The following is a 27,828-nucleotide window of genomic DNA, read 5'->3' as shown; positions in this document are numbered from 1 at the left end:
TTAAAGTGTTTCTTCAACCTTGCTTGATTTCCTCCTAAAATATTTATTTTTATAGGGGTCCAACAGAAATATTTAGTGGTTACCTGCAACTATGAAGCTAGGAAACTTGGAGTTAAGAAACTTATGACTGTCAAGGATGCAAAGGAAAAGTGTCCACAGCTGGTGTTAGTTAATGGAGAAGACTTGACCCGTTACAGAGAAATGTCATATAAGGTTACAGGTATAGATTATTTGTAATACACATTTTGTATTTTTTACAGGATACCTATTTACTACATAAATCTTTTAATAAATATAGAATATCATATGCCAAATTCCTTTTCCCTAAAACCTTTATTATGGATCTTAGCTACTTTTAAAAATTATCTGAATTGAATTTTTATATTGTGAGTAATGTTGACAACAGTATATATAGTTAGAAGTAATTGGAACTCTGTCATATCTGATGTTTATGTAAATACCATGCAAAATGAAAAACAATTTAAAAGTAATAAAATGGAGGTGGGCGTTTGGCCTGGCTTGCCTGGGTTCAAGCCTCAGCTCTGCCTCCTGATCCCTGACTTCCTGCTTATATGTAACCTGGGAGGCAGTAAGTAGTGGCTCAAATACTTGGGTCTCTGCCACCTACACGTATGGCCCAAACTGAGTTCCTCATTTCTGGATTCAGCCTGATCCAGGCTGGGCTTTGGGGAGTAAGCCATTGAATGGGAGAGTTTTTTTTTTCTCTGTCCCACAGATAAGTTATAATAATAACATAAATAAATAAAAATCTAAAGAAAGGAAGAAAATGGGAATGTGTGCCATAAGGAAGTCAGATATTTTAAGCTTAAATGAATTTTGAAGAAGTATGTTCTTGAATGCACTAATGATAGTGGGAGAGGCTTCTGGAATGTTTGCTCAACATAATTAAAAGCTGGTTTCTTAAGAACTATTAGCAAAATAATGAGTATATTAGTCTAGTCTTAGATTTTATATGTATAATACACTGTCAGTACATTTCCCCATGATAAGATTTGAGTTTGAATCTTGGGTTAGTATTTTTAGTAAGTTAGAAGAAATTTGAAAATATGTAGAGTTGTCCCCCTAGCTGCAGGTTCTGTATCCACAGATTGAACCAACAATGGATCTAAAATATTTTAAGAGAAATTGCATTTGTACCGAACATGTACAGGCATTTTTTTCTTGTCATTGTTGCAGAGACTGTGTAGTATAACAAGTATTGACATAACATTTATATTGGTATTACCAGTAATCTAAAGGTGATTTAAAGTATTCAGGAGGATGAGTATTGATTGCATGCAAATATACCTTTTTTTTATAAGGAACTTGAGCATCTGCAGATTATGGTATTTGTGAGGGGTGGAAGTGGGGTCCTAAACCGATCTTTTTCAGATGCCTAAGGACACCTATAGTCATTTTTAAACATCAGCTTTGTATTGATTTATCTTTTTTACTATGGTTAAAATTTTTCTTTTATTATAGGAGGTTTTAGATGAAAGGGTTAAATATCTATAGCATAGAAAGAGCTTTTACATCATAACAAGGAACAGAAATCCAAATCCAACAAAAATGGGCAAAAGGTATAAATGGGCAATTGACAAAAAAATCTGTCTGTTTCACTCACTCACTCCCTCTCTGAGGCTCTGCTTTTCAAATAAATAAATAAATATTTTTTAAAAGATAAGAATGGATAAATATTTTTAAAAAGTATAAATTTCTTTTCTTTTGCTTTTTTTTTTTTTAAGGATTTATTTGTTCACTTGAAAGGCAGAGTTACAGAGAGGCAGAGGCAGAGAGAAAGAGAGGTCTTCCACCCTCTGGTTCACTCCCCAGATGGTTGCAACAATCTGAAGCCAGGAGCTAGGAGCTTCTTCCAGATCTCCCACATGAGTGCAAGGGCCCAAGTACTTGGCCATCTTTCACTGCTTTCCCAGGTGTGTTGGCAGGGAGCTGGATCCAAAGTGATGCAGCCACTTGGGATGCTGGTGCAGCCCAGATGGGATGCTGACGCTCAGGCAGAGGCTTAACCTTCTACACCACAGTGCCCGCCCCCACACTGACATGTTCACTGTTATGCCAGATGCCTGCTCCTGTAATTATAGGACCTCCTTTTACTTATTTGGATAATAAATATGACTTCCCTACATACATAATGATAGTGTTACCAGTTATTTTGCTGTTATATCCTGCAGTAGATATTTTCATATAGAATTTTGTCATACTTTTAAGGGAATATCTGTAAGGTTAGTTCCTAGAAGTTCATTGCTGCATCAAACATTATTTGTAGTTAAAGTTTTGAAAATTGCCATATTTTGTACTTAAGGTTAGCCCACTATAGCTTGTGAGGGTCCCAAGCACAGTCTTACCCACTAGATCAAATGCTTACCCCTACTGAGAGAGAATAAACCATCTACTGGTTTACTCCCCAAATAGCCACGGTGACAAGGATGTGGCCAGGCTGAAACCAGCAGCTTGGCACTCCATCCAGGTCTCCCACGTGGGTGGCAAGGACCCAAGTACTCGGGCTGCCTTCCACTGCTTTCCCAGGCACATTAGCAAATAGCTGGATTGGAAGTAGAGCAGCTGGAGCTGGAGTCAAACCAGCTCCAATATGGGATGTCAGCCTTGCAGTTGGTGGTTTAACCCACTGTATCACAATGCTGCCCCCCCAGCACATTATCTTTAATTCCATTTTCTGTGATCTTTTTGAAACCCTTTCATGTATGAGAATTGATAGTCTTTTTGAGTTTATTTTAAATCTTGCTTCAGGGGCAGGTGTTTGGCCTATTGGTTAAACTCATTTGGGATGCCTAGGTCGCATTTCAGAGTTTCTGGTTTGGATCCTAGCTCCTTTCCTCATCCCAGCTTCCTGCTAATGTGCATCCTGGTAGGCGGGAGGTAATGGCATAACTAGTTCATCCTGCCCATACATTTGGGAAACCCAGATCAAGTTTTCAGTGCCTGGCTTCAGCCTGGCCCACCCTAGCTGTTGAGGACATTTGGAGTGTGGACCAGCACTCTTACTTGCTGTCTCTCTCTTTCCCTCTCTTTGTCTGTCTTAGATAAATAAAGATACAAAAAATTAAAAAAACAAAACAAAACAAAGAATTAAACCTTGGTTCCATTTAGTAAACTGGACTTAAGGGCTGGGTGTTATACTAGATGCTGGACATTGAAGCCATGTAAGCTGTGATCTGTCTCTGCCTCTCTGCCCTTGAGGAATGTGCTGGAGATTGGCTACTCAAAATACTGCCTTGTAGTTTATTTTCAAAATTAAATGACTTCTGTTTGACTCAGTAATAATTCAAGATGTTAAGTGTTATTTTGTTTTGCCTTTTTTAAACTTGTGGAAAGTACAGCTGAAATTACATGGTTTTACTTCCCTAAGGAGACTATAATTGTTTGACACTGATTCGAGATTGTAATTAACTATAAACAGTGATATTTAATGTACTACTGATATAAAAATTATAGAGGAATGAGCTAAATATATCACCATAGTAATTACCCTGGAAATGTCATTTTTGGACTTGTTTGTTGTAAAATATTGTCTCTACCCAAAATGTGGTGCAGGGGAAATAAATCCCAGTTAACTGAGGACTTTTTAAAAATATTGTGGAATTTGAATATATATAAAATCTTAACAATATGATTAAATTTGATATATTCTTAAAGCGTTAAATGGTTAAACCTATATCTTCAATTACATCTGTATTCTAATATTATTTCAACCTAGAATTGCTGGAAGAATTTAGTCCAGTTGTTGAGAGACTTGGATTTGATGAAAATTTTGTGGATCTGACAGAAATAGTTGAGAAGAGATTACAGCAGCTTCCAAGTGATGAACTTTCTGCAGCGACTGTGTCGGGTCATGTGTACAATAATCAACGTGAGTTCTTCTCATTCTGTTTAGTAACTAAAAATGCATCCATTCCTTACTGTTTAAGCTTGCTGTGTCATTCTGAAAGATTTCTGACTTTTGTTGGAGAATAGCCATGTCTAGTCAGTGATCTGTCCAGTATAACTAAAATCAGCTGTTGTTATTCCATACTAAGTTTGCAGAAAATGAGATTTTGGTGCTGTGTAGCTCAGTACTCTGACATAGTGATTCTTTTTTTCATTTTTAAGAGCCAACCCTTCTTAGGTCACCCTTTGTTATATGAGTTTTCTTGATTTTTAGAAACATGTGTTTTAGAATGATTTTTGATTCTCCTAATCCTATCTCTAAGGAGAATTGTGAGGTGGGCTAAACTTGCCTTTGATGTATTTTATTTATTCCCTTCTATTCCCTTGAGACATTGAGACCCCAGTGTTGCGCTCTCATCTTGTCCAGGTCTCCCTGTCATATGCTAGTGTTTTCTGGAAGTTTCTGTTTAATCTATTCAAGGAATCTTAGCCAACTCTTAGTAGCTTTGAGCAGAATGGTTCATACCCTTCAAATATTAGGGTATGAGTGACTGATCATGTTTCCAAGGATGTTTGTGTTTGAAAATAAGCTGCAGTAGACACCATTAAGTGTATAATTAGGCTTCCAGACATCTTGTGACTCTGCTGCTGACTCCATATCAGGGCGAGCTACTGGTTTTTATGTAAGACTTGCATGACCTCTTGCTGCTTGGCCTCAGTATATGCTTCCTCTGATCTTCCTCTTTTGTAGAGCTGTCATTAATCTCTAGTCTAGTTCTCTACAGAAGAAAGGAGTAGAGCTATAATTTTTAGAAAGCATGATTTTTTTATGTGTCTTTTGTACCTGTACTCATTTGTTGCTTACAACGGCTAAGTAACAAATAGGTTTCAAATATATTTCTTTTTTTTTAATTAAGATTTATTTATTTATTTGAAAGTCATAGTTACACAGAGAGAGGAGAGGCAGAGAGAGAGAGAGAGGGAAAGAGATAGAGAGAGGTCTTCCATCCACTGGTTCACTCCCCAATTTTGCTGCAATGACCAGAGCTGCACAAATCCGAAGCCAGGATCCAGGAGCTTCTTCAGGGTCTCCCACATGGGTGCAGGGGCCCAAGGACTTGGGCCATCTTCTACTGCTTTCCCAAGCCATAGCAGAGAGCTGGATTGGAAGAGGAGCAGCCGAGACTAGAACTGGTGCCCATGTGGGATGCCAGTGCTTCAGGCTAGGGCGTTAACCTGTTGCACCACAGCGCCCGTCCCCCAAATGTATTTCTATATACTTTTTAAGGCAAACCCAGACTTCATTGTTAGAACATATTCTTGTAGAAAGAGAACTTTGTTTTAAATCCCAAATAGAAAGTGTGTAATTACTCATCAATTCTTCCTTTTCCACATAATGTTTTATTAAAAATGTTTTCAAACATAAAGAAAAGTTGGCAGAGAACACTCGTTGTTTCCTTTCTCGTGGATATACCATCTACTATCATTAGGGCATATTTGCTGTATCTTGCTTTTAGTATGGATTGATTGATTAATCACTAAGGCATTTGGAAGTAAATTGCAGATTTCATGGTATTTTGTCTGTAGACCTTTTAGGCATGAGTTTCCTGAGGATAAGGATAGGCTCATTAATACAGAGAGGACAGATTCAGTGCAGTTTGGCGATAGAATTCTCAGAATATAATGATATTTCCTTCCTTCTTCCCTCTCCCTCCCTTCTTTTCTTCCTTACTTTCTTAAATTGTGCGTCAGAATTTATTTTTAGCAGCTCATGTAGCTAGTGTGTAAAGTTTAGATTCAATTCTTTAAAACTGTAGTGTTAACTTTATCATTATGTAATAATTTATGCTTCCTAACAGGTAAATGTGGTAAAATTTTTATCAGTGTCAGTAAGAATTTTTTCATGAAGCCAGTTTTCATAATTTGTCAATAATTAAGCACTCCCAGCATACATTTACTATCACAGGCCCTGACATTCCCCTGTGGTATTTGTTTACTTTGCAGTAGTCTTATGAACAATGAAAGAGATGAGTCAAATGGCTAACACTGGTGGTGGTGGTGGTAACAGGGTTTGGGTATAGATTATTAAACCTTGTACCTTTCGAAAACTGGTTTGTGAAAAGGAAAATTAAATTTTTGATGTAACATTTAAAAATCTTGTCTGTTTTTGCAGCTGTAAACCTGCATGATGTCTTGCACATCAGACTACTTGTTGGGTCTCAAATTGCAGCAGAGATGCGGGAAGCCATGTACAATCAGTTGGGACTCACCGGCTGTGCTGGAGTGGCTTCTAATAAACTACTGGCAAAATTAGTCTCTGGCGTCTTTAAGCCAAATCAACAAACTGTCTTATTACCTGAGAGTTGTCAAGATCTCATGCATAGTTTGAACCACATAAAGGAAATGCCTGGTAAGACACATGCATTTGAAAAGTATGTATTGGTTTTATTGCATTTCTTTAATTTTAAAAAGTATAGATACAGTGTAATTAATTCTTACACACTTGTACTTGTCTCTTGAGGAGAATTAAAAGACATGTTTTCTAAAGCAACTCTGTATTAGGAAATATGTGAAAGTACTTTTCTGTTTTTACCTACTTTTGTGTAGTTAGAATTGTAGGGGTGCTTCAGAAAGTTTATAGGAAAAGAGAATTAAAAGCTAAGTTTAGTTTTCTAAAAGTTTTAAATTACATTTTAAAATTTCTGATCTACATGTAATATATACACATTTTTATGGAGTAAAGGATGGTATTTTAACACCTATACACAACATAAACTGATCAAATCAGGCAGTTAACCTTTACATTTCTTTCTTTTTTTTTTTTTTTTTAAGATTTATTATTTTATTTATGTGAAAGACAAGAGTTACAGAGAGAGGTACAGAGAGAGAGGTCTTCCCTCTGATGGTTCACTCCCCAGATGGCTACAACGGCCAGAGCTGTGCCAATCTGAAGCTAGGAGCCAGGAGCTTCTTCCAGAGAGGTCTTCCCTCTGATGGTTCACTCCCCAGATGGCTACAACGGCCAGAGCTGTGCCAATCTGAAGCTAGGAGCCAGGAGCTTCTTCCAGGTCTCAGGTGTAGGGGCCCAAGGAGTTGGGCCATGTTCTACTGCTTTCCCAAGGCATAGCAGAGAGCTGGATTGAAGTGGAGCAGCCAGGACTAGAACCAGCACCCATATGGGATGCCGGTGCTTCAGGCCAGGGGTTTAATCTGCTGCGCCACAGCGCTGGCCCCAACCTTTACATTTCCTTATTTTTTCATGTGTTTGGATCCTACTGGATCCTCTCTTCCAGTTTTTCATACAGTAAATAACACATGGGGAATTAGTCACTTGTGCTTTGACATATTAGAACTTGTTACTTCCATCTGTCTACTTTGGTATCCTTTATCCAACCTTCTAAGATAAGTTTACTATGATACAAAAAATTTTGAAAACCATGAAGTAGGGGAGGTCTTCAAAAAGTTCTGGGAAAATTTGTATGATGAAGGGACCGGCATTATGGCACAGCAGATTTAGCCTGTGCTTGTGTTGCAGCCATCCTGTATGGGCGCCAGTTCCAGTCCTGGCTACTCCACTTCTGATCCAGCTCCCTGCTAATGTGCCTGGGAAGGAAGCGGAGGATGGCCCAAGTTTTTAGGCCACTACCAACTATGAGGGAGACCTGGACGGAGTTCCAAGCTCCTGGTTTTCGGGCTAGCTCAGCCCTAGCCATTGCAATCATTTAGGGGAATGAACCAGTGGATAAACTGTCTCATTTCCTTTCTGTCCCTCCCTCTCTGTAGCTCTGCCTTTCAAATAAATAAATAAATCTTTTAGAAAACGCGTATTATGGTGTTGTGATGTGGTAGGTAAGGCCACCACCTGCAACACTGGCATTCCATATGGGTACCAGTTTGATTCCCATCTGTTCTACTTCTAATCCAGTTCCCTGCTAATGGCCTCAAAAATTAGCAGAAGATGGCTCGAGTGTTTGGGGTCCTGCCACCCACTTGGGAGACCCAGATGAAGCTCCTTACTCTTGGCTTTGGCCTGGCCCAGCACTGGCCCTTATGACCATCTGGGGAGTGAACCAGCAGATGGAAAATCTCTCTGTATCTCCTTCTGTCTCTGTAGCTCTGACTTTCAAAATAAATAGTCTTTTAAAAAAATGCATATTATGGGGGCCGGTGCTGTGGCACAGTGGGTTAACACCTGGCCTGAAGTACCGGCATCCCATATGGGCGTGGTTCGAGACCCGGCTGCTCCACTTCCGATCCAGCTCTCTGCTATGGCCTGGGAAAGCAGTAGAAGATGGCCCAAGTCCTTGGGCCCCTACACCTGAGACCTGGAAGAAGCTCCTGGCTCCTAGCTTTGAATCAGCACAGTTCTGGCCGTTGCCGCCAATTGGGGAATGAACCATCGGATGGAAGACACCCCCCCCCCCTTTGCCTCTCCTCTCTCTCTGTGTAACTCTGACTTTCAAAAAAAAATCATATTATAAATATTTGCTATAATTTTAACATTTTTTGCACCAAAATAAAATTATCTTTTAATTTTATTTTCTTTTAATTTTTCTACTTGAAATCCAGAGTTTCAATGAAAGGAGAGAGAGAGACAGACCATCCATCTGCTGGTTCATTTCCCAAATAGCCACAGTGGCTGGGGCTGGGCTAGGCCAAAGCCAGAAGCCTGGAACTCCACCCAGGTCTCCCAGATGAGTACAGGGAGCCAAACACTTGGATTATCTTTTGCTGCTTTCCCAGGCTAATTAACGGGTAGCTGGATCAGAAGTGGAGCAGCTGGGACTTAAACAGGCACCCACATGAGTATCAGCATTGTAGGCAGTGGCTTAACCTGCTCCAGCACAATGCTGGTCCCTAGATCTGTTTTCATTTTCAATGATGTATTCAGGTCACGGGGCAAGTTTGTATCTTTGAAAATCAAATATCTACATTGTCATATGGATATGCTAAACTTTATTTCTCTAGCATTGCTAGGGAATAAGATGTTAAACTTTTGTAGAAGTGAATTTCTAAGACAATTGAAATAATCCTTTAGGTGTTATAATTTTACATTTTATTTTTTATAGATTTATTTAGTTATTTTGAAAGTCACAATTACAGAGAGATTCACTCCGCAAATGGCCAGCACTGGGCCAGGCGGAAGCTAGGAGCCAGGAGCCTCCTCCAGTCTCCCACATGGGTGGCAGGGACCCAGACAGTTGGACCATCTTCTTTGCCTTTTCTCAGGCTATTAGCAGGGAGCTGGATCAGAAGTGGAGCAGCTGGGGCACAAACCTGCACCCATATGGGATGCCTGCATTGCAGGTGGTAGCATTACCTGCTATGCCATGAAGCCGGCCCTATAACTTTACATTTTTAACCCATGTTTTGGTGATTCCAAAATGTATTATATATGCCTTACCTTCCTTAACGTAGTAAAATTACAAGTGTGTTGTATGACTCTGTATTCTGAAGACTAATGTCATTAAGGATTAAATACTGTACAGAGTGTACAGAAATTTTTACTTGGCTTTATGCTTGTGATTTTGTAGCTTTTTTTTTTTTTTACAGACTTTCTACTTTGTCCATATTGCTAAATTGCCAGCCTTCTTATATTTCTGTGAAAGTATCTGTCATTGTACATTAGTAATTCCCTCTGTATACCTGTCTCCTCTGATTGACTGCTTTTACTTTGCAAGGAAATCAGATAACCATAGATTATAGATTATTGTTTTATTTATTTGAAAGTCAGAGGGAGAGAAAGGGGGAGGGATACCTTCCAACCACTTATTCACTCCCTAGATGACCACAAGGGCCAGGCCGAAGCCAGGAGCCAGGCGTTTCATCCTGGTCTCCCACCTGGTGCAGAGACCCAAGCACTTGTGCCATCTTCTGCTGCTTTTCCAGCCATTTGCAGGGAGCTGGGTCAGAAGTGTAGCATCCAGGGATAATGGCATCACAGGCAGCAGCTTTACCTGTTAAGCCACGATGCCAGCCCCAGATTATTGTTATTTTTAAAAATGAGGCACTCAGCTCTTTCCTGAGATGCCCACCTGGCCTGACAGGTTTATTCTGTGTGTTAAATTTTGTAACCATGCTTTACCCCCATCTGAATGACTGGGCACTTTCTCAGATCCATCTGGACAGGTGCCCATCATCTTGACAGATGCCATAACCCATTAAATCTTGCTACCTTGCTTACACTAGAAACTAAATTAATTAATTTTAAAAATTAAACAAAATGAAAAGGAATAAAGAGGCACTAATTGGTCTGAATATTTCTCATATGAATAAAATTAGGGTGAGCTTTAGTGCAAGAACTTTGTGATAGTTTTGCTATTAAGATATTTTGCTTATTTCCTTCCTGGCTTTTGGTTGTGTTCTGGATGGTAAATATTGCTAGATATGACTTGTGGATAATTGTGTAGTATTTTATATAGGAGTTAGATTACTTAATAAGCTCACATTAATTAATTTTAATTGCTCTAGTGAAAGTCTTTTTTTTTTGCATTAATAATAGCCATGATTCTTGAATACATTATATTACATATTGTGAGGGCTTAAAAGAGATACATACAACTCTGAGGCCTGGGTGGAAGAAACCACCTAAGTTGCAACAGAGTTTGATCTTTATAAATAGTAATTATGGAACTTAAAGATATAGTTGATATATTTTATTAGCTTCATTTTAAGGATAAAACTACTTTAACACTGGGCAATTTTTTTTTGCTTAGGTGTTGGCTATAAAACTACTAAACGTCTTGAAGCACTGGGCATCACTAGTGTGCATGATCTCCAAACCTTTTCATCTAAAATATTAGAAAAGGAATTAGGAATTTCAGTTGCTCAGCGTATCCAGAAGCTCAGTTTTGGAGAAGATAACTCTCCTGTGATACCCTCAGGGCCACCTCAGGTATGTGATGGTGTTATTTTCATTAAACATTGATTGTCATACTGTTTGAGATGAAGATTTCTAAGTTTAGTACCACATTCTTGTTCTTTTAATTTGTTTACTAGGTTAGTACATGATCCCCTTTCTGTGAGAAGCCTGATGTAGATTAATAAATATTCTTAAGTTGAATCTTAAGTGTTGATATTTTTATGTCTCTAGTTAGCTACTTGGAATACAACTTAATTTCACAAGCCTATATTCCATATACTAGGAGGCAAACATTTTAATGTTTCAAAAATCTTGTTTTTAAAGTAACCCAGTGATTTAGCAAGTGGGGACACATATAATGACATAGTTAACATTGATTGGCATTTTTCCTATGTGCCAAGCACCGTTTTAAGTGCTTTATATACATTATAGTCTATATAGTCTACACAACGAACTTTCAGGTAGGTAGTACTGTTATTTATTCATTCAGTCCTCCCCCTTCTTTCCTTCTCTTCTTAGGTGGAAGATGCTGTACTTTGGAAAGGTTCAATAATATGTGTAAGGGTAAACTCAGATTTGAGTAGTCCTAGGGGGTTAAGAATGTTGCTATAATCTCACAGTAAAGTTTGGAATTGATAATAGAGCTTTATAACTTTCTAGTGAACTACAATAACTTGCAGATAAGAGCAGTTAACATAAATGGGAACTAAATGTCTCAAACTAAGCACAGGAGGTAAGTTAGTGAAGAATGTGTTGAATATTTGACTTACATACTGACAATTGGATGTATTTATTTGAGTTTATATAAATCTTCATTTTTCTTTGATAGTCCTTTAGTGAAGAAGATTCATTTAAAAAATGTTCATCTGAAGTTGAAGTCAGAAAAAAGATTGAAGAACTGCTTACTAGTCTTTTGAACAGGTGATTTTCAGTCTGTGTTTCCAAGTCATTCATTACATTTGTTCATTATAGAGTGTGGAAACGATGCTTGATATTTTATCTTGAACTTACAGGTTAACTGGAAACTAGATCGTGTAAAGATACATTTTTCACTGGATTTCTCTGCATTCAAAACTACCACAAAGATATTCATAGGTCTTGTTAACTACGTTGAAGGCATCTACCTCCACTGGTCTTAATTGTAGTGACACTGTAGTTGTACTGTGGATTTTGAGTTGCAGATAGTTTCCTAAAGAGATTTTATGGCTATCTCTCATATTCCTAGGCTTATTCTAGTCCTTAGATGAGAAGGAAGTTTTAATTTTCTTTGCTGTGGCAATTGCAGAGCCTTCGCCCTCAACCTAATAGTTACTTGATTTTCAGTAAGAGGGGAAAAAAATGCAAAGAGGATTTATTTTGTCACAATTCCAAAAATCCTTCATATCTCCTTTGCCTCAGATTATGTGAAAGAAAACAGAGTCAAAGGAAGGAATGGATAGATGGGCCATGTGTGAGTGTGTGCAGGGTTTCTGATCTATAAGTACATGATGAGAGTCCACTGGGACTAGCAGTGTACAAATAGCATAAAGTACTGAGCAAGTTTAGTTTTCTGGTGCTCCTTAGTAGTCATCATACATGTATTTCTCAATATTCTACAAAAGAGTGGGGTATCTTTTCCCCCAATTTGTGATTCTCTCTTTATTGTTAGAGGTATAACAGCTGGCATTAGATGTGTTTCTTAGTGGCCCTGGTGATTTAACTGTATCTAGGGAAAATGGTTTTCAAATGACTCTGAGTCTGAGAAAACTGTGAAGTGAAATTTCCTACGAGTTTATGCAGCCTGGCTGTCTTGCTTTGAGCAGGGCCATGCAGTGCTTTGCTAAGCTTCACTCAGCTGGGGCTCACTGTATGACTCAACTCCAGCAATGTGACTCAGGATGGGCGTGTGAGTGTGCTAGTCAACCAGAATCATTCACTCTGCTTCATCTAAATCAGGGTGCAGGAGGGGGCGGCGTCTGGCCTGTGGGCTGCTTAAGCTGGGGAAATCTGATCCTGCCAAGGCATCTGCAGGCGGGACTTGACTTTCAATAAATCTAGAGCAATCTATTTTTTTTTTCAAAGATTTATTTATTTATTTGAAAGGCAGAGTTACACATAGAGAGAGGAGAGGCAGGGAGAGAGATCTTCCATTCTCTGGTTCACTCCCCAATTGGCTGCAATGGCCAGAGCTGCGCTGATCCAAAGCCAGGAGCCAGGAGCTTCCTCCAAGTCTCCCAAGCCGGTGCAGGGGCCCAAGGACTTGGGCCATCTTGTACTGCTTTCCCAGTCTATAGAAGAGAGCTGGATTGGAAGTGGAGCAGCCGGGACTCGAACTGGCATCCATATGGGATGCTGGAACTGCAGGTGGTGGCTTTATTCGCTACACCACAGTGCCAGCCCCAACAGACTAATTTCTCAGTTGATAGTTCTGTGTGGCCTGAATGATTCTATAAATACCCAAATGACCCTTGGCAGAAAAAGCTTTCCCAACCTCATCTAAATATAAGACTGTGCTTCAATACGTGGCCATCAGAAAGCTCTGCATGTACATAGACCATATGAGTATGCCTTGCAGGTTCTCTTACTTGAAGAGTCAGCCCTAAAATGAGACTTGATGCTTTAAATCCACGAAATAGCAAGTATAACTCTTTGTTCATATTTCTGCTTGCCAGTCTCCTGTCCCTGACAGCATGGCCCCTTACTTTAGTGGTTGAGGTATAATATTATCTAAGTGATTTGCCTGTGTGTGTATGTGTGCTAATTTTTTTTCTGGAGTAATGGTGGTTAATATTATAGGTATGAAGGGAATGTAAAACCATATAATTTTTAATCCATACTGTAGGCACTAGTTTAAGATCGCTTAGGATGTAACCTTTTTCTAATGTATCTAATTAGCATATCCAACTCTTTGAATTGCATCATTACTTACTAGAACAAGTTTAATTAGAAGATCCTGAAATTAGTAACATGTTTTCAGGAACCACTTAAAACATTTTATTAACCCCGTTAAGCAGCCATCAAGTTTTATAATAAAGGAATAAGAGAAGAAAAAAATTACTTACTACAAAATTAATTTTACTAATTCAGAATCTTCAATTTTAGTTTGCTTAATGATATACAATACTTGCATTTTGTGTTTGGTATTTCATGCATCGCCATGCATATACTAAGGAAAATGTTTTCTTTAATTACATTTATTTTTCCAGTTAATTAGATTTTCTGCTTTTTAAGTAGATTTTTCATATCATTAACACATTCATTTCAACACCAAAACCAAGACCATTTGGATGGAATTCTTTTTTTTTTAAGATTTGTTTATTTATTTGGAAGGCAGAGTTATAGAGAGGCAGAGGCAGAGAGAGAGAGAGAGAGAGAGAGAGAGGTCTTCCATCCACTGGTTCACTTCCCAAATGGCTGCAAGGGCTGGAGCTGGGCCAATCTGAAGCCAGGAGCCAGGAGTTTCTTCCCGGTCTCCCACGTGGGTGCAGGGGCCCAAGCACTTGGGCCATTTTTTGCTGCTTTCCCAGGAGCATTAGCAGGGAGCTGGATTGGAAGTGGAGCAGCCAGGAATTGAACCGGTACCCATATGGGATGGCAGGTGCTCTGCAGACCTCTTTATGGGTTTCTTTTAATATGCAAGCATATATACTTACCTTCCTAAGTACTACCTTTTAGGGTAGTACTCTTAACACTGTTAATCTGATAGTGGTGATACTACTGACTCTCTGGGATCTATTTGGGGAATGTTCCTTAACAAAAGTAATTCCATTTTATAAGAATATTAAAAGATTTTTTAAATTTCTTATTCAGGTGGCATGGAGACAGAGATAGAACTGTCTACTGGTTTATCTCCCAAAAGTAACAGCTGGGGCAGAGTTGAGCAAGGCTAGAAGCTTGGGACTCTTGGGGAGTAGCAGGGACCCAGCTGCCTGAGCCATCACCTACTGCCTCCTTGGGTGCATATTTGCAGGAAATTGGAATTGGGAGCAGTCAGGATTCCCTCAGGCATTCCAATATGGGAAGCTGGGATCCAAACCAGCAGCTTAACTGCCAGGCCACATGCCTGCTTCACATTTTGCTTTTAGTAATCTCATTCTACAAATCTCATTCATACAAATCTCATTCTTACAAAATGTTGGCATGCTTCACTTATTTGCTTCTGTCAGTGAATGATTCTCTCAATTTCTTAAATTTTCTGCAAATTTTATTATGTTGCTTTTGGTTGTATTTTGGATATGGATTATAAGACAGCTTGTTACAATTATGTCCCATTTCTGTTTCTGTTCTGCATTTGCCAGCACTCAATTCTGAGTGAGACTTGAGAGCCTCACACAATTTCAGAGTGTTGGTGTTCTAGACTTTGTGATATTTATTTATGTATTCAGGGATCTTTATTGCTTAGTACTTAGTTATGTATTATATATATAATTTCAAAGTATCTTCAAAAAGCACATGGAAAGTGTAACTTGAAGAACTATACATGGGTTCAAGGTATTTTTTTGGTATCAAACTTTATCTTTTAATGTGATTTTTCCATGAACTTTCTGAAATACCCTTCTAGTTGCCAAATCTCGAACTTTTACATGAATGAGGTATTACCCATTAAAAAATCTTTAGGTAGTATTTTTCTAATTCCCTATTTCCACTTATTTTAGAGTATGCCAAGATGGAAGGAAGCCCCATACAATAAGATTAATAATTCGTCGGTTTTCATCTGGGAAGCTCTGTGGTCGTGAGAGTCGACAGTGCCCTATCCCATCTCATGTAATTCAGAAGTTAGGGACAGGTATGACTAGTTTTCTCAGAATTTAATATTCAATTTGAACTCTAAAAAAAGTATACTTTGAGTTAGAAATATATGGAGGGTTTTCATAGAAGTCAGCAGTTAGGTATTTTTCTATCAGAAATTTTCACTGGAAAACTGTTGTTTTTAAATAAATAGTAAAAGTGAGGATTCAGACTGTTTTCCATGTTTAAACAAAACCACTACAACTCTATGCCATGTGAGGTAACTGATTTATGTGCATATAGATTGCATTCTTTGTTTCTGCTATTATGAAAAATGGTTCTGTAGATAATTTATGTACAAACTATTGGGTGGATTTGTTAAAAGTCTATTCAATTTTGTGTTTATTTTGCATCAGTCATGATAATTTGTATCTTCTGGGAATTTGTGCCTTTCACCCACGTCATTAATTTGTTGACATGAAGTTGTTAATACTACTGTTAGTCCTTTAACTTTTTGTAGAATTTATTGATGTTTCCACTTCCATTCTCGGTTTTGATAACTTACATCTTTTTTATTTTGGTATTTTAGCCAAGGTTTATCAATTTTGTTATCTCCATTATTTTTCTGTTATGGGCCTTTAAAAAGTTCATAAAAATGCATCTTTGAAGAATACCATAGGGCTTCAAAAATTTTTTGCACCAAAATAAATTTATCTTTAAATTTTAGTTTGATCAACTTTTTGAAACATTTTTCTATTTTTCTACTACAGTTGTTTCCTGATCCTTACATTTTTTCTGTTTGCTTTAAGGTAAATTTTCCTTTCCCTCCTGGTTTCTTAAGATAAATACCTAGGTTACTTATTTTATAGTTCTTTTCTAATTAAAGTTTTATATTTCCTTTTTTTATAAATATTTATTTATTTACTTGAAAGTCAGAGTTACACAGAGGAGAGGCAGAGAGAGAGGTCTTCCATCCGATGGTTCACTCCCCAGTTGGCCGCAACAGCCAGAGCTGCGCTGATCTGAAGCCAGGAGCCAGGAGCTTCTTCCGGGTGGGTGGATACAGGGGCCCAAGCACTTGGGCCATTTTCTGCTGTTTTCCCCGGCCATAGCAGAGAGCTGGATTGGAAGTGGAGCAGCTGGGCTTGAACCAGTGCCCATATGGGATGGCAGTGCTTCAGGCCAGGGCGTTAACCCTCTGCGCCACAGCCCAGCCCCCTGTATTTCCTTTTAAGTAGTTGCTTTAGTTGAAGTCTGTAAATTTGCTTTGCTTGTTTTTCAATAAGGACAAAATAGTTTCTTATATCTCTTCTGATTTTTTCACCCCTAATCTTGTTTAATTAATTAATTTACTTTGAAAGCTTTACAGAGAGAGAGGGAAAGACACACACTAGAAAGAGAGAAATCTTCCATCCTTTGGTTCAGTCTCCGGATGGCTGCAATGGCCAGTGCTGGGACAGGCCAGGAACCAGATCTTCCAGTTGGGTACAGGGACCCAAACACTTGGGCCACCTTCTGTTGATTTTCCCAGGCCATTAGCAGGGAGCTGAATTGAAGTGGAGCAACTGGGATTCGAACTGGTACCCATAATGGAATGTTGGCATTGCAGGCGGCAGCTTTACCCTCTATGCCACAATGCTGTTCCCTTTACCCCAATCTTCAAAAATGTGTTAATTTCCAATTATTTGATAATTTCCCTAATTTTTTTTCTGTTGTTGACTTCTAATTTATATTTAATGTTCATTAAATAACAAACTTTGAATAATTTCAATCCATTTAAATTCATTGAAACTTATTGCCTAGCATATGATCTATCTTGGATAGAGTTCTGGTTGAGTTTGAAGAGTTGAGAAATAGTATCAAACAGCTCAATGTAACTAAAATTTATGGTGTACTTTAAATGACAATTTTCCTGGATAAATGATCCTTGAAAGTGTTCCCCATGCCTCAGACTTTGGGTATGTTGGGAGGCTTCTGTAAACAGCCCTGGAGCATCCAGGTAAGCAGAGGCTGATGGGTGATTGCACTGAAGGAATGCGTTCTGCTTCTAGAGCAGGGTGGAAGAGATGGCATCTGTCTGTGAAGGCTGTAGAAAGCGGTTGGCTGTAGACCAGTGAAGGCTGTTAGTGGGCATGCAGGAAGACTTGGGCCACAGTTTGCAGTTGGAGCATGCGGTATTACTTTTAAAAACTTCTGAATTTTTAAAAATTTTATTTGAGGAACAGGAATCGTGGCACAGAGGGTTAAGCTGCTGCTTGGGACATCTGCATCCCAAATTAGAGTGCTGGTTTGAGGCCCAGCTGCTTCATATTTCTGATCCAACTTCCTGCTCAAATGCCTGGTTGGCAATGGATAATGGCCCAGGTACTTGGTTCCTGCTGTCCACGTGGGAGACCCAGTGGAGTTTCTGGCTCTTGGCTTTGGCCTGGCCCAACCCTGGTCGTTGTGGGCAATTAGGGAGTAAACCAGCAGATGGAAGACACCCATCCTCCCGCCCCTTTTCCTCCATACCTCTGTTTCACTCCCACTCTCATGCTCTGTCACTCTGCTTTTCAAATAAATAAATAAATAATTTGAGAGTCATGCAGACAGACAAATATCCTATCTATAGTTCATTCCCCAAATGCCTGCTAGGCCAACTGGTAAGGAGCCAGGAACCAAGTCCAGGTCTCCCTTGTGGGTGGCAGAGACCCAAGTACTATAGCTATTACCTGCTGCCTTCCAGGTACACAGGAAGCTGGAATTGGGAGCAGAGCTGGGCTTGAATCTAGGCACTCTGCTATGAGAAGCTGGTGTGACAAACAGGGTCTTAACCACCAGAAGTCTTAGAGTGGTAAGGTAATTGTAAGCTAGATACCAAGCTTGGAACTGAGGCTTGTGATTGCTAGGAGAGGGCCCATTTTACATGTTTGTGGTGTGGCAGAACACTGCTGGATGTGCTCACACATAGGTGCTATGAACAGATTATGCAACAGGACCAAGAAAAAGTAAATGACTGTACACTGGAACCAGGAAGAAAAGCCCCTTCCTCCCTCAGTGCTCCCCTGGTGGTCTGTATTGACAAAGCTTACATTAGGTTCTCTGGAAAAATTATTTAGAGTCTAGTTTATTATTGCATAGCAGCTACTGAAGGGCAAATTTGGAACAGAAAGATAATAAATTGTAAATAGGCACAGCTGTATATATTATTCTCTTTTCTGTGATGAGTCATGTGTCTCTATCTTTCTTGGGAGGCAAGAACCCAATTACTTGAGCCATCACTGCTACCTCTCAGGGCTTGCATTGGTGGGAAGCTGGAGTCAGGAGCCAGAGCCAGCAATAGAACCTTTGAATGGAATACCACTTTGATGTGGGATATGGGCATCTTAATTGCGAGCTAAACACTTTTTCACTGCCTTGATTTTTGTTTTCTGCTAGATCTTCCTGTATCTCTCCTCAATATACACGTAGCCATTTCAGTTAAGAATGTGTGGTGAGCTTGGGCCCTCTCTGGCCTTCCCTCTGTATGCAAGCAGTCTCTCAGTCACCTAGGTGAGCTTAGCTAGACCCTCAGTGGATCTCCCATTTCCAGATATCCTGGTTAAATTGCTGGCCATCCCACTTATCGTTTATTTACCCATACCATGACTGTAACCTCAGGCTAGCAAAGCTGTGGGATTTCCCCATTTGTTTCCTACTATGTTTGCTCATTTTACTAACAGCACTGTTGAGTGTGAGTGTGAGTGGAGCTTTTGCCCCCTGCCTCAAGTCAGGTTTATCGTTATCAGTGATGCTCTGGGTTTCACAGCCGGCATCACCGTGGTGGAGTGATTTCATTAACTGAGCTGTATAAGGGGTATGTGAACAGTCTCAGCAGTAAGGCTGCTGTCACCCACTTCTTAAGGTCTAGCAACTTTTCATGAATCACTGCTTCTTACTTTGTTTGCCTTTGTTTCATTTCCAGATCCCTAAGATGGTTTTTTTAAAATATATTTTTGTTCAGTTTTATAATAGTTTAGGGAGGGGAAGATTTTCCAACTCTATCACTTTACTTTAACCAGAAACCCCATATTTCCCATCTTTTGAAAACTAACTCCTTTGGTATTTAGTATTATGTTGAGATGTCCTTGTTTAGTGTGTAATGCCAAGATAATCAAAGACATATATTTAGGATTTTAATTTCCTAATCTAAGCAATGTAAGTTATACTAAGCTCTTAATATTGATTGATGTAATATATTTATATATTGTCTTCTTAAATATTTTATTTAGGAAGTAATGATGTGATGACTCCTATGGTTGATATACTTATGAAACTTTTTCGAAATATGGTGAATGTGAAGATGCCATTTCACCTTACCCTTCTAAGTGTGTGCTTCTGCAACCTTAAAGAACTAAGTAGCGCGAAGAAAGGGCCTATGGATCGTTACTTAACACCATCATTAGCAACCACACGCCCTGGCAAGCGCAGTTTTGTAAGTACTTTCTTATTGGGTCTGAGTTTGTGTTTAGCTGATATAAGTTAGACATTCTTTCCAGTGATATTGTTTGGATGATTTACTTGTTTGGGCTATGAGAGTACTTCAGAACATTTATAGAAAAAGCGAATTAAAAGATAAGTTTATTTTGGTGCAAAAAATTTTTGAAATCCATGCATTGTTTTCTCCTAATATGTATTTTCTGTAAACTCTTTGAAGACTCCTTTACAAGTGTAGATTGCAATTTTTTTGGCATCAAAATGAACTTATCTTTTAATTCCACTTTCCCACAAACTTACTGAAGTTGCTTTACCTACCATATTATGGTTGCTGACCTTAAATGTATTGTGTTCTAATAAGAAGACGTAGCATCCCTGAGTAAAAGAGAAAAACACTATGGAGAGTCACTGTTTTGGAAGTGAACACATTTTCTACCAGTATACAGAATATGATGGATTAGCTCATAAATATAAGCATATCTTCAGACACTAGAGATCAGATCTTATTATCAATTTATATATATGTTGCCAGCACCCTTCTGACAACTTTGTAGCTCAAGTCTTTGAATTTTCTTAGTTTTGAAATGATACTGTATTCTGATAAATATTGATAGAAATGACTACTGATTTTAGAATTGTAGAAATTAACTGCATACATAGAGGTATAAACCAGCATTTTCAACACTAAAACTTTTTTAAAAATTTAGTAAATTTGGCATGTTTTTTTAAAAAATCTTTTATTAAATTGTTAATGCCTATAATTTTAACTAAAACAAAAAAATTTTAAATTTATAATTTAATTAATACTATAATTTAGTGATATTTTCTTTCCACTTATATTAAAAATGAAAATATAGTATTATGTAAATAGTGGCTGAATGCCCTTTTTAAATTACTTTTTTTGGTATCCTTTTTATTCCATTTATAGAAAATTTTTAAAAAATTTTACTTCTTATATTTTAATTAATCTGAAGAATAGGAATTTTAGACCGCTAATTTACTGTGGCATTATAGAAATAAATATAAATGTAAGTACCTTGCATATGTCTAACATACTGTAGGTGCTTAATAAATATGATGTTAATCTCTTGTACTCTTTTTAATTTTTTTAAAGATTTATTTATTTATTTGAAAGACAGAGTTACACACAGAGAGAGAAGGAGAGGCAGAGAGAGAGAGTGGTCTTCCATCCGCTGGTTCATTCTGCAAGTGGCTGCAATGGCTGGAGCTGTGCCAGTCTGAAGCCAGGAGCCAGGAGCTGCTTTTGGGTCTCCCATGTGGGTGCAGGGGTCCAAGGATTTGGGCCATTCAGAGGTGGAACAGCCGGGACTTGAACTGGGCCCATATGGGATGCTGGCAGTGCAGGTGGTGACTTTACCTGTTACGCCACAGCGCCAGCCCCTCCTTTTAATATTTGAAGTTATTATTATATTGATGCTTACTGAGTACTATTTGAAAATATATACATTTTAATGGAGCTTAAAGCTAAAGGAGAAATTTAAGTGAAAAATCATATTGTACAAATGAGAAGTGGAGGTTTTTAAATTTTTATTTTACTTACATGTAAAATAATGCTATATCTTAATGATGTCAACTTTTACCATTACCAAATCATTTTTGCTTTTCTTAAAGTTACTCTTTATAATAAAAGTAATTTTTGGAATACCAGTCCTTGATGTTAAATTCCTATTTTTTTTTAAAGATTTATTAATTTATTTGAAAGTCAGAGTACAGAAAGAGAAGGAGAGGCAGAGAAAGTCTTCCATCTTCTGGTTCGCTCCCCAATTGGCTGGGATGACTAGAGCTATGCCAATCCAAAGCCAGTAGCCAGGAGTTTCTTCTGGGACTCCCACACAGGTGCAGGGGCTCAAGGACTTGAGCCATATTCTACTGCTTTTTCAGGCTACAGCAGAGACCTGGATTGGAAGTGGAGCAGTCGGTACTTGAACTGGTGCCCACATGGGATGCCGGCACTGCAGGCAGCGGCTTTACCGGCTGTGCCATAGCGCCAGCCCCATACTTCTGCCTTTTAAAAAATATTTCCTTAGATGAATCAATTAGCTTTTTTAAGGCCATTCTATTATTTATAGTATTGCAAATTTGAACACATGATTGTTAAGATCTTTCTAGGCCTCTGAATACTGCTCTGACTTAGTGCTATCTAGAAAGGAAGCCTCCTCCTAGAATAGTGAGTAAAGGCCCATACAGCAGTGTGAGACTAATCATCTGTAGTTGTTTGGAACCGAACATAAAGGTTTGAAGTTGCTGAGTAGGATAAAAACATTTTGTCAGATACTAGCTACTGGCACTCTTCAGCAGTGACGGTGTTTAAAAGATGTCAGGTATCTAAATTACTCTGTTATCCTTGTGTTCTAGAAAATAAAAGACACTCATATGGAAGATTTTTCTAAAGACAAAAAAACAAATTGGAGTTTTGTACCAAGTGGAAGAATTGAAAGTACAAGGACTGGGGAGTCTCCAGTAGATACTGCAGATTTTTCTAAAGAAAAAGATATTAATGAATTTCCACTCCATTCACTTCCTGAGGGTATTGACCAAGAAGTCTTTAAGCAGCTTCCAAGAGATATTCAAGAAGAAATCCTTTCTGGGAAATCTACAGAGAATTTTCAAGGAAAAGAAAGTCTGAGTTGTCCATTGCATGCCTCTAGAGGAGTGTTGTCTTTCTTCTCTACAAAACAAATGCGAGATACTCCCTTGAATACTAGAGATCATTTATCCAGTAGCAAAGAGGTATCCTCTTTGTGTGAACCTGGAACATCAGGCTTAAATAGCAGTAGTTCTTCTTTTCTGTCTAGCCACAAGGATTATTATGTAGATAGTAGACTGAAAGATGAAAGAACAGGTCAAGAATCTAAAGAATCTCAGGGGTTCCACTTTTCAAATACAAACCCTGCTGTATCAGTTTTTCATTCATTTCCAAATTTGCAAAGTGATCAACTATTCACTAAAAGCCACACTGCACATAGCCATAAGCAAACAATAGCAACAGGTTCTCATGATGAAAGACTTACAGAAAATAGAGAGCAAGATTCTGCTGACGAGAAAATTACTTTTCCTTCTGACATTGACCCTCAAATTTTCTATGAACTGCCAGAAGATGTACAAAAAGAACTGTTGGCTGAGTGGAGGAGAACAAAATCAGATCTGCACATTGTACATAAGTAAACATGTTAAGAAGAAAGGTCTGAAAAGCTAGAGATTAGCAGCTTTTTAAGCTGTTCTAATTGAACACTAATAGATATCCAATAATGTGGAAATCCAATGTAAAATGTTTCAGGAAGTAAATTCCAGCACAAAGCATAAAAATATAACAGAAGAAATAATGTAAAATATTCATATTATTTCCATTTTATATTGCTTTTCAATAAAAATAATATCATGGTCAGCTTTTGTGCATTTTCCTTAAATTGAGAGTAAGAGATGTATATGCCTACATACAAAAATTAGACTCCCTGTGTCATTGCTGTGCTCTGGTGAAGAACAGTCTGTTTTCTGTGAAATACAGGAAGTCGACCTGTTTGGAAACAGCCAAATAAAAAATCTGCAAACTAACCTATTAAATTGTAGCTAATTTTGACTGAAATATTATAATACCATTTAATTTAATAAGTTGACTTGTAAAATATCAAATCAGTATATATTCCATTAATCCTTCTTTGTATACTTGGAATCTGTCACAGTACATGGAAGACAGAGGGCATTCAGTAAATATTGAATGAATGGATGATGTGGCCAGTACCTGTGTAGGCAGTTGGAGGTGAAAAGAAATGTATTTATTGTACAGAATAGTGGTAGAAGGAACTCTCCATAAAAGTAGATTGGAGGATAGATGGAATAGAAATGAGCATACGAGATAATGGAAGAAGTCCATTTCCTTCTTGCCAGTTTTTAGGGCTTAGAGGCAATGGAGGGTAATGCACACATTTACTAAATTATATTGGCTTTCTTCCATTGCTACTGACTTCAGCCTTTGCCTACTAGATTAAAAATTGGGTATAAAATCGAGGCCATTTTATAATTTGCAAAACAGAGAGGGAATATTTTCTAGAATATACTGAAGTGTTTTTCAGCACTGATATAGGGGGGCTCCTGGTCTCCAGCGTGTAATTTCTGTGATCTAAAATAAAGACTTCAAAAAGAAAGTACACAAATGTAAATAAAGACTAAACCTAAAAATACTTAAAGGAAGAAATTTCAATTTAGTTTTGGATTCCTTAGAATTTGATAATTTCCTTAGCATCAAGGAATTTTAGCAGATAGTTTGGGGTTATCAAAAATAATAACTTGGAGGTAGGTTTTTGGCTTGGTGGTTAAGGCACTGCTTAGGACACCTGCATTCCATATCAGAGTACCTGGATTTGAGTCCCAATTCTCCTGTCGCTCCCCCTCTTCGTGGAGGAACGACACAGGACCCTGCGCTGTTCTTTTGTCTGCTCGGCCCTCCCCGGGTTTGCTGCTGGTTCTTCCCGGGTTGGCTACCAATCCTTCCACCTCCGTGGAAGGGCGGTTCCCCCTGCCACTTTCCCCACTTCCGCGGGGGAGCGGCACACCGCTGGCCGGCTCTCTCGGGGGCTGCTCAGGTGTTCCTTCAGATAGATGTTCCCTGGTGCATGTTGTCTCTCTCCTCCTTTATAGTCCTCTTCCACCAATCCCAACTCTGCTACCCACACGCCGAGTACGCTGCTCTCCTCCAATCAGGAGCAGGATCAGCTCCTGCAGGTCATCACTCAAGTTGGCGAGAGACAGCTGTGTAGAAGTTGTTACTCCCTTCTCAGCGCCATATTGTGGGAGAGCAGATGCATAGAATAAGTCTTAATTCCAGTAACTCAGTCTAGTCCGAGTTGCTCCCCACATTCTCCTAATTCCATTTTCCTACTAATGCATACCCTGGAGGGCAACAGGTAATGGTTGAAGGACTTGGGTCGCTACCATTCTCATGGGAGACCAGGATTGAGTTGCTTCCTCCTGGCCTTGGCCTAGTCCAGCCCCAGCTGTTGCACATATTCAGGGAGTGAACCAGCACATGGGAGACAGATCTCTATCTTTACCTCTCTTTTTGTCTGTTTTCTTACCTTTCAAATAAAAAAAAAATTTTTTAAAGATGTATTTATTTATGTGAAAGGCATAGTTACAGAGAGGCAGAGGCAAAGAAAGAGAGGTGTTCCATCCTCTGGCTCACTCCCCAAATGGCTGCATCAGAAGCCAGGTGCCAGGAACTTCTTTTGGGTCTCCTATGTGTGTGCAGGGGCCCAAGGACTTGGGCCATCCTGCACTGCCATCCCAGGCCGTTGCGGAGAGCTGGATCAGAAACAGAGCAGCTGGGACTCAAACCGACACCCACATGGGATGCTGACACTGCAGGCAGCGGCTTCACTTGCCTTGCCGTAGTGCTGGTCCCTAAAAATGTTTTTACATAAACTAACAAAAGCAAGAACATCAGTTATTCATTGTACATATTTGTCAGTGACTATATACTGTTTCTGCATGTATGCTGGTGAGATATTTGAACTCATAAAGGAAGTATATCACTTGATAATCCTTGAAATAATTTCATGGAACTTACTTGGGCAGCTAGAAATGTTTCAAGAAAAAAATGGTTATGAAGAGTAAGAAAGTAAGTGGTTTTGACCAGTTTTAAAAGAGAAGCTAAAATAGTAGTTAAAAGTATGGTTTCTGGAGTGAGAATGTGGGGATGTAACACTGTTCTGCTACTTATTTTAGAGCCTTAAGTTAGGCAACATCTTCGGGCTTCAGAATTAACTGTAGGTGATCTTAACCTCTCTTTAAGATTATCTTTCAGGTCCTGCAAATTTACTGTAATGTTTGGAAATGTGAATTTCTTTTTGTTATTTTTCTTGGTATATGCTTGTTTCCTGTAACTTTCAATACATATTCTATAACATTTTTAGACATTTTAACTCTTCAGATTTTGTTTCTTGTCTGTTTTAGGACTCTGTACAGTGATTGACTTTCATATTCTATTCCTCATGTCTCAGTGTCTCATAGTTTTCAGCCTCTTGTTTCTGTTTGTTGTATTTTGGGTAGTTTTATCAATTCCATTTTCCAGTTTGCTAATCCATTTTTCATCAGCATCTCATCTGCTATTTAAAATAATGATGGGGGGCCGGCACTGTGGTATAGTAGGTTGGGCCTCTGATGCAGCATCAGTTCATGTCCCAGATGCTCCTTTTCTGATCTAGCTCTCTGCCGTGGCCTGGGAAAGCAGTAGAGGATGGCCCAAGTGATTGGGTCCCTGCACCCACATGGGAGATGCCAGAGGAAGCTCCTAGCTCCTGGCTTCTGGCTTTGGATCAGCCCAGTTTTGGGTGTTACAGCCATTTGGGGAATGAGTCATCAGAGGGAAGACCCCCCAGCCCCCCGCCCCCTTTTCCTCTCTCTGTGACTCTCAAATAAATATAAATGATGGTTTTAGTTTTGATAACTATATTTTTATTTGATTTTTCTTAAAATCTTCCTAAACATTCACTAAAGTGTTTTGTAGGTCGATTTTAACATTTGTTTTTTTTTTTTAACTTTTATTTAATGGATATAAATTTCCAAAGTACGATTTATGGATTACAATGGCTTCCCCCCCATACCGTCCCTCCCACCCACAACCCTCCTCTTTCCCACTCCCTCTCCCCTTCCATTCACATCAAGATTCATTTTCGATTATCTTAATATACAGAAGATCAGCTTAGTATACATTAAGTAAGGATTTCAACAGTTTGCTCCCACACAGAAACATAAAGTGAAAAATAATAGATGATTTTTTTTAATGATGATGAAATCAGAGCAGACCTATTGTCATGTTTACTCCCAGTGAGAGTCAAGTTGGGAGTTGATAATTTTTTTTTTTTTTTACAGAGGATCAGTTTAGTATACATTAAGTAAAGATTTCAACAGTTTGCACCCCCATAGAAACACAAAGTGAAATATATTGTTTGAGTACTCGTTATAGCATTAAATCTCAATGCACAGCACATTAAGGACAGAGATCCTACATGAGGAGTAAGTGCACAGTGACTCCTGTTGTTGACTTTACCAATTGACACTCCTGTCTATGGCATCAGTAATCTCCCTATGCTCCAGTCATGAGTTTCCAAGGCTATGGAAGCCCTCTGAGTTCTCCAATTCTTATCTTGTTTAGACAAGGTCATAGTCAAAGTGGAGGTTCTCTCCTCCCTTCAGAGAAAGGTACCTCCTTCTTTGAAGACCTGTTCTTTCCACTGGGATCTCACTCACAGAGATCTTTTGCCAGAGTGTCTTGGCTTTCCATGCCTGAAATACTCTCATGGGCTTTTCAGCCAGATCCGAATGCCTTTAGGGCTGATTCTGAGGCCAGAGTGCTATTTAGGACATCTGCTATTCTATGAGTCTGCTGAGTATCTCACTTCCCATGTTGGATCACTCTCCCCTTTATTTATTCTATCGGTTAGTGTTAGCAGGTACTAGACTTGTTTATGTGCTCCCTTTGCGATTTTAACATTTGTAACACTATTTCTGACCATTTCAATGTTTAAGTCTTTATAAGCCTAAATTTGTGGTTATTGTATACCATTGTGGCTCATTTCCCTGAGTATGTGTCTTAGTTTAATCTTTAGGAAGACCAGGGATCTAGATTGTGGATGCTTTCCTTCAGATATGATTTGCATTTGCCTCTTGTCTGAGTGAGGTGGTATAAGCTCCTTGGCATCTCATGTGTCCCCTTCAGGGAAGCTAATTGAATGTCATTGTCCCCAGACCTTGCTACTTGATCCTGAAGCTTAGACTCTAAGTCAATTGCAGACTGCCCTCTAAGTATTTGCTGTAGGATCAAACCCTGCTTCTCAAGACTGCTTCTTGTCTGATGCTTCCTGATCCTTTCCTATTTTTGT

General features: G+C 38.8%; 1 protein-coding gene across 14 annotated transcripts in view; it reads left to right on the top strand.

Moving 5' to 3' along the window:
• Positions 1-27,828, top strand: part of POLI (DNA polymerase iota) — a 58,593-nt gene that overhangs the window by 4,024 nt on the left and 26,741 nt on the right. For 4 of the 14 annotated variants that reach the window (XM_051851198.2, XM_002713542.5, XM_051851197.2 and 1 more), the window contains 8 exons: positions 56-220; positions 3,737-3,889; positions 6,080-6,316; positions 10,623-10,801; positions 11,598-11,689; positions 15,403-15,533; positions 19,726-19,928; positions 22,307-23,503. In XM_051851198.2, the coding sequence (XP_051707158.1) occupies positions 56-220; positions 3,737-3,889; positions 6,080-6,316; positions 10,623-10,801; positions 11,598-11,689; positions 15,403-15,533; positions 19,726-19,928; positions 22,307-23,116 (1,970 nt within the window). In that variant the 3' untranslated portion in view covers positions 23,117-23,503. Of the gene's footprint in view, positions 1-55; positions 221-3,736; positions 3,890-6,079; positions 6,339-10,622; positions 10,802-11,597; positions 11,690-15,402; positions 15,534-16,407; positions 16,528-17,526; positions 17,650-19,725; positions 19,929-21,069; positions 23,504-27,828 lie in introns of those variants that run through there. The other 10 variants (XM_051851199.2, XM_051851201.2, XM_051851202.2 and 7 more) reach the window with 8 other exon arrangements.

The sequence above is a fragment of the Oryctolagus cuniculus genome, chromosome 10 (assembly GCF_964237555.1).
Source record: "Oryctolagus cuniculus chromosome 10, mOryCun1.1, whole genome shotgun sequence".
NCBI lineage: Eukaryota > Metazoa > Chordata > Mammalia > Lagomorpha > Leporidae > Oryctolagus > Oryctolagus cuniculus.
The sequence above is the reverse complement of the archived record's forward strand: the minus strand, read 5'-3'. Positions and strand labels throughout refer to the sequence as shown.